The following is an 11294-nucleotide window of genomic DNA, read 5'->3' as shown; positions in this document are numbered from 1 at the left end:
TTTTTGTATTTTTAGTAGAGATGGGGTTTCACCATGTTGGCCAGGCTGGTCTTGAACTCCTGACCTCAGATATCTGCCTGCTTGGGCCTCCCAAAGTGCTGGGATTACAGGCATGAGCCACCACGCCCAGCTCCAATTTCCCTTCTTAACAATAAGGTAGGGTTAAATTTTTGATACTCTGTGAAAATTAATGCACAGCCAAGTCATTCTACAAATAGGAATACATTAAGTTTTCCAATCTAAGACAGCCGAAAAAGTATAGCATATGATGTTTCCATCAACAAACTCATAAGACAATTATTCATATACTAAAAAATTAAATAGCCCAAGAAATACCAAACAAAGCAGTGGCTCTAATGGTGAGGAACACAGACTTTGGAGTAGATAACTGGCCACTTAATGTCTCTCTGTGTGACTCTGAACAAGAATTTTAATTCTCTAAGTCTTACCCTCAAGATAATATCCATTTTAGAGTTATCTGTGGGAATTAAATGAGATTTTATATATATATTAACATACATAAAATGATCAGTACAGTGTCTAATACACTGTAAACACTTAGATGATAGTTATAAATAAAAGTCCAAACCTGGGCAACATAGTGAGACCTTGTCTCTACAAAAAAATTTTAAAAACTAGCCAGTTGTAGTGGCACATGCCTGTAGTCCTAACTGCTTGCGGACTAAGGGGTGGCTGATGCCCAGGAGTTCGAGGTTACAGGACGCTATGATTGTGCCACTGTATTCCAGTCTGGGCGACAGAGTGAGACTCTATCTCAAAAAAATAAAAATAAAAAATCCAATAAGTCGTTCAGAAACTAAGTGCTCTCAAAATACAGCAGATGGAAAGATTAATGTAGTTAGGAGGGTTCAGAGAAGAGTTAAAACCTGAAATGAACTTTTAAAAGGTAACAGAGGAAGATACCTCACAGGCAGAGGGACTCTTGCAGCCAAAGGATGGACATGGTCTAGTAAGCACATCTACTTAGCCAGAGTGGAGAGTTTACATAGGTAGTAAGAAGCAAGCCCAACTCTGAAGGGTCTTCAAAGTCAGGCCAGGAAATGCTAATGCATATCATCACTTACTGCATGTATTATATAATAAAGACGTACCCGACAACCATCTAATAAATCTTCAGGTGCTTGAAATGCACTGACATCCAGATTTTCTAGATTTTCAAGTGTAGGCTCCAGTTTGCTGTTAAGTGAATTACATATTGATTCACTTATGCAACTTGCATTTATGTTGGAAATATTGCTGACATCTGAAAGAGTACGACCTACATATTTTGAAAACATGTATAAATTTATGGGAGATAAAATAATCGTGATTATATATCGTCTATGGATTAACTTTTCTTACAAATATAGGGCAATAAACAACTTCCAAAGTAAGATTCAGGCGTGTTTACTGAAATCTTAGTGGCAAAGTATAAAAAGGGAAAATGAAATTAATTAAGCCTCTTATCTTATTTAAATGAAAATAGATTTAACACATTTTCCTAATAGTGTCTTGTTTCCCATAAAAATCTGAAGTTGCTGACTTTAAGGTCCAAGGGGCTTACATTTGAAAAAATATTTTAAACATTTTGCCAACACAACACCTACAAAATAGAAACAGTTTTAATTTTTATACAAATACAGACGATCTATAACAATTGCAGCAAAACTGTAAATTAAGGAAAGATTAATATATGCATGTCAGTAATGTTTAAAAGATTAATACTTGTATCTTAAGCCTCTATCTACCATTGTTCTTAATTTCTTTGATCATCTTTTGCATTACATCAGGGTATAAAAGAAAGCATTCATTCACTCTAAAAAAAAGTTATGAACAGTTCAGTACTAACTTTTTACACAATTTGACTATTATACAATTATGCCTAGAAGCATAGCAAACAAGAAAAAGAAATTCCCTATCTCAGTGATTCTATTAACATACTGATTATTACACAGAAATATGACTGTCTTCAGAATATTTAATCTCAGTGAGACTCACTATCAATTGTGTTGATCTGGCCAGTAGGAGTTGAAGAATTGGGCATAGTCTTTGCTTCTGGCCTAGGTTCTGTCTTGTACATGGATTCATCCTGACAAAAACCTTTCTCGATACTGTCAAAAAACCACTGCGTGGTCACACAGTGTACATTCCATCTCTTGGCACACTCATACTTCTGACCTGTAGCGTTAAGAAAGAGAGAAAACAGGAGAAACCAAGAAATGAAAACCATTAAAATCTATCTTTGCAGAAATATTCAAATTATAACAGGTTAATTTTTTTTTTTTTTTGAGATGGGGTCTCACTGTGTTGCCCAGGCTGGAGTGCAGTGGTGAGATCTTGGCTCACTGCAACCTCCACCTCCCTCCTGGGTTCAAGCGATTCTCCTGCCTTAGCCTCCTGAGTAGCTAAGATTACAGACACGTGTCACTATGTCTGGTTAATTTTTTTGTATTTTTAGTAGAGACGGGATTTCACCATGTTGGCCAGGTCTCAAACTCCTGACCTCAGGTGATCTGCCCACCTTGGCCTCCTAAAGTGCTGGGATTACAGGCGTGAGCAACTACACCTGGCTGTAACAGGTTATTTTAAAAACCTATCAATAAAATTAAAGTTACCAGTACTTACTCTTAAACAGTATGCTACATAGTTTATTACAAAGTAGTATTTTAGCTTACTGCCTAATTATATTTTCTATGTGTTGTATAAATACACATGCCATGTGAGAGGGTTTATCTTTTACACAAACTGCAGGAAGACAGGAGCAACTGTGGGGTAACTGAATTAATACTGGACTTGGGTTTGCATATAGGCTCCATCATTTACTTTCTTTAAACCAGCTTGTACAATGTGAAAATTGTAAATGTGTGCAATATAATAAATCCTAACTTTGAACAGACTATTTCAATGTCAACAGGCTTCTACTTAAAGTCCAGGATAGATAAGCCAATAGATAAATTACGTTAAAAATATGTATCTTTTTATTACCTTAAAAATCTTTAACACAATGTTTTTGAAGCAGTATCACAGAGGAATTGAGGTCAATATGTCACATGAAATGTTTTTTGGCATTCTTGAGAGAATCAACAATGAACAGTCTTCAGATTCAGAAAAAGAACAGCAGTATCAACTCTACTCACAGTGATCCTATCACAATTGGCCATACCCAAAGTTCTGACTTAAGGACAATTACCATTTAATCTTAATTTCTTCTCAATCTAGGTAGCTTAGTAAAACACGGTACACATATAAAAGGCAATAATAAAAACATTAACAAAACTCATCTTTTATCAATTTGTGTATATTTTAAGAGTGCTGATAAAAAATCATCCAGAATAATGTTATGGAACACCAAACCTAGCAGCAATTTTAAAGAATTTTTCTTGTTGGTAATGTCTTTTTCATTTTTTACTGCCTCATGTTCCGCAAGGTGTGTCTTCCAGTTAAAACTTGTAGTTCATTCAGTCAAACTAAAACTAAGTTAAGCCTTTTTAAATTAGTCATTAGAAAGAAATGCCAATTAGCCATATTTATTAGTTTTCCTGTTATTTACCCAAACTTCTTGTCATTATTTGGTAATTGTGTGAGGAACATTTTTACAAAATCAAAAGATACAAAAGTAAGCTTAAATAAAACATCACTAAAAGTTTTTGGTTTTTTTATACTTACTCAATGACCTGAATAAATATGAAAGAAAGTCATATAATCGGTTTATAGATTGTGACCCAAACTACCTTTGCAAGATGTTAGAGAAAACAGTATCAAACTAGATTAATGACATGTCAGAAGTAAAAGCTGTTCTGTAAAGATGTTAAAATATGAAATACTAGTGGCTGGGCATGGTGGCTCATGCTTGGAATCCCAGCACTTTAGGAGGTCGAGGTGGGCAGATCGCTTGAGGTCAGTTAGAGGCCAGTCTGGCCAACATGGTGAAGGCTCGTCTCTATTAAAAATAAAAAATTATCCAGGCGTGATGGCAGGTGACTGTAATCCCAGCTACTCGGGAGGCTGAGTTGGGAGAATCACTTGATCCCGGGAGGCAGAGGTTGCAGTGAGCTGAGATTGTGCCACTGCCCTCCAGCCTGGGCAACAGAGCAAGACTCTATCTCAAAGTAAATAAATAAATACAAATAAAATACTAAATACTAGAGAAAATGTTTCATTTGTCCCTTTGTGAAACACAGTTTTACCTTTTGGTTCTTGCACAATGAGGTGTGTACATTCATTCATTTTCAATTGTCCCATGTATTGACCTCCATGCTTAACTGTGAGTTGCTGAACTTCCTTCCTGTCTAAGCCACATAAGCCAGTCACACAGATTATGCAACCAAGAAAAATAGGACACTTGAAATCTTCCATATTTATATCAGTGTATCTAGTTATTTTTCTGTGGGAATGAAATGGTTAAAAAAGAAAATATTAAATTTACCAGAAGAATAATGAAAAACAACACAAATACCACTATTGCTTTCCTCATTTTTTAGGATTTAAAATCATTTTTTTACGAAGGAGAACCACCAAACAGAATTACACTAATTGCTCACCGAGTTCAATAACATGTCTCTAACACAAAGTAATTGTTTCAGATACAGTCTCTCAAAACTATTTTAAGGGAAAAATATACATTTCCTTAACTCTAGCCCTTGCTGGTCACAGTGGTATATTTTCCAAAATTGTAAGTCTGAATCTCTACTTAAAAACCCAAAGGTAATTTGGTTGCCTATTAGAAAAATGAACTTTTTAATCTTCCCATTATTCTATATAAGTAAAAGCAATTGATTTCTGGCAAAATACCAACAAAAATATCATTATTCTGTTGCCATGCAAGGCAGATGTGCTGATGAAGTAATCACATTGGGAATGAGAGTTGCTGACATGGAGACATACTTAGGATATGCCGGATGGTGTTGAAAACAAGCCCAGAAAAATGCCGATATAATTCATATGCCAATAGAATTCTGTGGTATTTGGTCTTGTGGTTGTTTATCTAGTTGCAGGGGAACTAAAGTGTGCCCCTTGAAATAAGCTCTAAGCTCCATGAGGGAAGTGACTATCTGTTTTGCTTACTAAATATAACTAAAGCCTAGCTCGGGTCAGATATGTAAAATGGGCTCAGTTAACATTTATTAAATGATCACATCTCAGCTGATGACTTACATATGTTTATATTCAACCTTACATATGCCATTTTTTGGAAGGAATGCAACTGCCAAAATGACTAATTTATTCTCTATCTTAACACACGGGAATGGAGTTGAAGGATAATGCAACATAAAAGCTACAGAATTGCCAAACTCGTTTTCTCAATATTTCAGAAACATTTACAGCTGAGAACTTTATCGCCAAAGCATTTATCACTCTGTAGCTAATGATAAACCCTTAGCCCATTCTATGCCTGTCAACTTATGTCTTGGTAATAAGAGCTTGTAGATCCTGTTCTTCTGTTTTCGCTGGAGAAAACAGTAATGACACTATTTTTTTCCCTGAATGATAAATCCAAAGAGTATATCACATGCGAAAAATGACTGAATGCATCATTTTTTCAAATCTAGAAAATATAAAAATGTCTTTCTTACTTCTCTTGTGACTTCTCCCAAAGTGTTTTTATCCAAGAGGGAAGCAAAATAGGTTTCTTCAGGTTTGCAGCAACTAAGTATTTTTTGCTACCAACTTCTCCCGCAATAAGGTGAGTTACTGATACGTTAAGGTCTCTGTATACTCGTCCGCCCATCATTTGTACATATTTATGAACTTCTTCCTGTAGCCCCAAAAGAGAACACATTAATACTGAAGCAAACAATATTGCTTCCATTTTTATACACGATCTCATAAATACATTTTGCTTTTGATAGTTTGAATACCTAAGTGTTACATAACATTATAAAGTTAAACAATTAACCAAATTATTTTTTGGGAGATAAATATGAATTATATTTTAAAAAGATTATTTTCCTATATTTATCCCTTTCAACTCTATGAATGTATTAAACTATTATACAGAGCACGTATAAATCTTTGCTTCTATATATTTTAATATACATGTGTATTTTTAACAACATAAATTGTATCTATATAATATATAAATATATGTTTTAGCCAGGCTTGGTGGTGCATGCCTGTAGTCCCAGCTACTCAGGAGGCTGAGGCATGAAGATTACTTGAGCCCAGGAAATCAAGGTTGTAGTGAGTTGTTATTGTGCCACTGCAATCCAGCATGGGTGACAGTAAGACCTTGTCCCAAATATATATATATATATGTATTTCTATAGCTCTCTCTCAGAATGATTTTTGTTTTTTGTTTCCGAGATGAAGTCTTGCTCTGTCGCCCAGGCTGGAGTGCAGTGGCGTGATGTTGGCTCACTGCAACCTCCGCCTCCCCAATTCAAGCAATTTAGAATCCTTTTTTTAAAAGGCTGTCCACCTATAGCTGAAAAAAATGTAAGTGATTAAAAAATGAGTGTCCTTTTAAATTAAAACAAAAATTTAAAGTAGCCAGTTTTCAACAAAACAAATTCTATATTCAATTTACTTAAAAAAGTATATGTATACATATATACACACTGTGGTTGTATAGTGAACTTTGTTAAAAGTCACGAACAATAAATGGAAGGTCTTTTATCTTCTATGCAGTGAAAAATTAAGAATAAGAGATACATAAATTGTTCAATCATGATGAGGTCAATATCTACCCTTTTTTCTTTTTCCAGACTTGTACAAGATACGGTCACATCAGACATAACCATATTATAAACTGGATGTTCGGCTCTTGGGACACATCGCTGGTGGTGCATACAAAATATGACTACTTGTGGACCAACAATTCTGCAGCCAAGCTACGAAAGAGAGAAAAGTTTACATGAGTTAAGAAGGAAAAGACCACCAGTCTTACCAAATTACATTTTGTAACATTCACCAATTCTTTACCAAAGTTGATGATCACTGTGGAAAAATCAGCAAATTGTTATAAGAAAAAAATAAAGACGACTATATAATTTCTCAGATATACTATACATTAAACACTCACACACAAAAGCAAATCAAACAATGCAAACTATCAAAAGAAATAAACTTCAGGCCAGGCACAGTGGCTCACGCCTGTAATCCCAGCGCTTCAGAGAAGGCCAAGGGGGGTGGATCACCTGAGGTCAGGAGATCCAGACCAGCCTGGCCAACACGGTGAAACTCTGTCTCTACTAAAAATACAAAAATTAGCCGGGTGCAGTGGTGGGCACCTGTAATCCCAGCCTCTAGGGAGGCTGAGGCAGGAGAATTGCTTGAATCCAGGAGGCAGAGGTTGCAGTGAGCTGAGATCGCGTCACTGCACTCCAGCCTGGGTGACAGAGTAAGACCCTATATCAGAAAAAGAAAAGAAACTTCAAGAGCCCCTTTCACTCAAAACTGCCTTACTGCTTACACCTATAAGCCCAATACTTTGGGAGGCTGAGGTGGGAGGATCACTTGAGCCCAGGAGTTCAAGACCAGCCTGGCCAACATCGAGAAACCCCGTCTCTACTAAAAATACAAAAACTAGCCAGGTGTGGTGGTATACATCTGTAATCCCAGCTATTCAGGAGGCTAAGGCACAAGAATCACTTGAACCAAGGAAGCAGAAGTTGCAGTGGACTGAGATCGTGTCACTGCACTAAAGCCTGGGCAACAGAACAAGACGCTGTCTCAAAAAAAAAAAAAAAAGCCTACTGTAACATAATTAGCCTTTCAATCCTGGTCTTGCCAAACCAAAAGAATGCCAATGTACTCATAAGTTGCATAATACTTCATAATCGGCAAAGAATGTATGTCAACTGAAGCAAAGATAAACCATAAAACAGACTACCAAAGGAACACACTAGAAGTCAGCAAACCTTTTTGAGGTGATCAAAGACAATGCCACTAAAAGGGTCACAGATATAAAGTGATCTATCATTCTCCTTTATCTTCAATGCCTCTTCTTCTGTAATAATCTGAAGATATTCTTCTGATTGGAATTCTTTTATAGACTGAAAGAAAAAATAAAATAAGAATGTACCTGAAATGACTCCCCTGTATTTAAGTCCTCTTCAAATTCCATCTCAAATGCAGCCTTTTCCCTATTGAAAGTCACCATCATGTCTCACTTAGACCTCTGCAGAAGGCTCCCAAATGGTCTTTTTCCCTTCCTTGCCCTAAATCTGTTCTCTACACAGCAGTTAATAATCTTTTTAAAAATACAAGTCAGATCATGTCACTGTCTGCTCAAAACCTAATGTCTTCACACCGCACCCAGAATAAAATCCACATTTCTTACTATAGCCTTCAAGACAACACAGTCTGGTTCCTGCCTATCTTCCCACCTTTACCTCCTACTTCTCGTCTCCCTTGCTTACTCTATTCCAGCCACTCCCACTTTCTTGCCTGCCCTGGAACAAGCCAACCATAACCTCATTTAGACGCTCTGCTCTTGATCTTGCGGCAGGGAATACTCTTTTTCCAAGTTTTCACCTGACTTAATCCCCCACTTCAATCAGGTCTGCTTAAATGTCACCTCCCCAGAGATGCCTATCCTAACCATGCTTTCTCAAATACCCTTCCTCTACCCTTCTAGTCTATTTTATTTAAAAATACATATATATATAGTTTTTGTCTCTCTCCCCTGGAAGTTTCGTTATGTATCTTGTTTGCTACTATATCCTGACACCCAGTAAGCACTCAAAAATGTTCTGAACCAATTTTGAGGTCCTTATATTAAATACAGTAATCCCTTTAAAACTGTAAGTCAGATCATGTTTACTCTTCTGATTGAAACCCTCCAATAGCTCTCCACTGAGAGAAAAATGGCCCACAAGGCCCTACATGACCTCTTTACCATTATTCTCTGACACATTCCTTAGCACTCTTCCCCCATCCCTCACTTACTACACAACAGAACACTAAACTTGGATAGAGACTACAGACACTTTCCCAGGGGCTGTATAACATTCTCTGCCTGAAACGTTCTTCTCCAAATATCTGCAAAGCATCTCACCTCCTTCACGTTTACTCAAATATCTTTTCCTCCATAAAGCCTACCCTGATGGCACCCTATTTAAAATTATAACCCCCTTTTCTTCCCACTCCCAAGAAACATCCTCTGGAACCCCTTAACCTGTTTTGCTTTTCTCTCTTCCCAATTTATCATGTCTGATTAGTGTCTATGTCCTCCTGTTAGAATGTAAGCTCTGAGAGAACAGAAATCTTTGCCTGTTCTGATCACTGATAAATCCCAAGTACTAGAGAAGTGCCTATCAAATCATGAACACTTCAATAAATACTTGCTGAATGAATGAAATTTTAAAAAATCTGCTACAAATGCTTCTCAAACTTTAATGCACACTGACGATCTTGTTAAAAATGCAGATTCTAAGTGGTGAGTCTGGATTGGAGGCCAAGATTCTGCATTTTGAACAAACTTCCAGGCCATGCTGATACTGCTGAGATCTGTGAGAAGCAAGGCTCTACATCACCTCTACTATCATCCAATTATCACACTGTACATAATAAAACATAATTTTTAACAATTAACCAAAAAATTTTCAAGTATGACCAGTATACGACTGACTCGAATTTTTACAGCACACAAAGGACCACTCTGGTTAGGAGGCAAATGAAAGCAACTTAATTTCCAAAAACTGCAGGTCAGTCACATTAAACAGCAATGTGATAAAAGACTTCCAGCCCCCCGAAATACGTAATAATGTACTTAGATCAATTCGAAAATATGTAATAATGATATATCTGTATTAACGTAGACTATTAAATTATTATGAAAGTGAAATATCTACTTCTAAGACATAAAGCCCAACAAATCAAAAACACTTAAAAACAAGAAAATGAATTTACGGTATTAAGACGTTTTCAACTCTTACCTCGAGAGCTTTAAAAAAACATTTGGAATTGTCTGAAGACTTTAAAAACTTCACAAAAAACGGTTCTTTGTCATTTCTGGACATTTCTGAACTGTCAAAATAAAGGAACCATTAACAAGAACAAAACCACATTAGGTATAAAGTTCCATGTTTAACCCACCTATTTTTCCATGCAGACAAGAATGCCTAAAGACAGACATTCTGGCTCTGCCGGTGAATTCGTCAAAGGCATTTGTAAGAAACCCTGGAATGTGCCCTTGAACCCATCATTTAACTTCCTCCGTTTTCTTTGGCAAAGCCAAAGAAAAAGATGCCAACACCAATCCTTGCAAATCAGAGAGCAAAATTAACCCGAATTGAATACACTGAGGAGGGCCCTGCTATGAAGGCTCTAAGCCCTCTAAGCCAATGGACATTCAATTGCACTTGTTTTATGGATACACAGAGTGCATCTGTCCCTGCGGATACCCACGGCCTGCGAGGTTCGTTCACCCCTCAGTAAACAGATTTTAAATATAAACATGGAAGCCAGTTAGCCTGGTCTTTGCCTCCGCATAAGGCCAGATGCTCCAGTTCCCAGCTCCAGAAAAAGGCCTGGCTCTAGGATCACGGAAGCCACGTCCTTTAGGTTCAAAAGCCCCCCCCGCCAGTCCCAGGGCCAGTTACTAGGACAGGAAAAGAGGGTCCTGAAGGCCATAGAAGGCATCGCGAACCCCAGTTGGGGCCGGGGAGGAGCTGCGTCCCCACTCCGCGCCTTACTTACCTCGTTGGGGCCTCGGGGTCTCCGGGCGGCGAGTCGGGGGACGCGCTGCCCGCAGGGCGGTGGCTGGGGTCGGGCGCCAGCCCGGCGCACAGCCCCCTCCCCCGACTCGGCGCCGCCCCTACCCCAAAGCAAACGATGGAGAACCCGGAAATTGCCCAGAACGGAAACCGACTTTCGCGCCAACCGCGCGGCTGCGCTCGCCTTTTCCGGTGGAAGTGACGCCATCCGCAGCTGCGGCAGGAGAGCGGAAATGTCAAAAGTGGAGGTGAGCGGTCCGTGGGCGGTAGGGATTCAGGGAAAGCTTGGGCCGGATCCCTTGGGTTAGAGCTTTGCTGGGCAGGCCTGCTCTCCGCGGCGAGTAGGCCCAGCGCCGTCGGTTCAAGAGGTAGGACCACAGGCCAGGAATACTCCTTTACTGTTAAAAAAGCCACGGAAAGAAAGGATGTCCTCAATAGATGTACTTACTTTATACCTGCCTTATACCAGGTATGCACGGAAAAACGTATTATCCAAAACAATTCCTTGAGGCAAATAGTGGTAGTTCCATTTTGCAGATGTAAAAACGGAGGAAGTTAAATGATGGGTTCAAGGGCACATGGCTAGTAAGTGGTAGAATTAATAACTGCATCCAGGTCTTCTGACTACGGACTGGG

At 38.3% G+C, this 11294-nt stretch overlaps 1 protein-coding gene across 1 annotated transcript in view; it reads right to left on the bottom strand.

Annotated features, from left to right (window-relative positions):
- Window positions 1-10791, bottom strand: part of TOPBP1 (topoisomerase (DNA) II binding protein 1) — a 74341-nt gene extending 63550 nt beyond the window's left edge. Inside the window, exons 1-8 of the mRNA XM_011970226.1 lie at window positions 10642-10791; window positions 9879-9969; window positions 7860-7994; window positions 6687-6830; window positions 5574-5755; window positions 4188-4384; window positions 1999-2178; window positions 1113-1279 (exon numbers count right to left, since the gene is read on the bottom strand). Coding sequence (XP_011825616.1) covers window positions 1113-1279; window positions 1999-2178; window positions 4188-4384; window positions 5574-5755; window positions 6687-6830; window positions 7860-7994; window positions 9879-9962 — 1089 coding nt within the window. The 5' untranslated portion in view covers window positions 9963-9969; window positions 10642-10791. The remainder of the gene's footprint in view (window positions 1-1112; window positions 1280-1998; window positions 2179-4187; window positions 4385-5573; window positions 5756-6686; window positions 6831-7859; window positions 7995-9878; window positions 9970-10641) is intronic.
- Between the last annotated feature and the right edge of the window lie 503 nt (window positions 10792-11294).

Source organism: Mandrillus leucophaeus, unplaced genomic scaffold (genome assembly GCF_000951045.1).
Source record: "Mandrillus leucophaeus isolate KB7577 unplaced genomic scaffold, Mleu.le_1.0 Scaffold935, whole genome shotgun sequence".
Taxonomy (NCBI): Eukaryota; Metazoa; Chordata; class Mammalia; order Primates; family Cercopithecidae; genus Mandrillus; species Mandrillus leucophaeus.
This window is presented reverse-complemented; position numbering and strand designations above follow the sequence as displayed.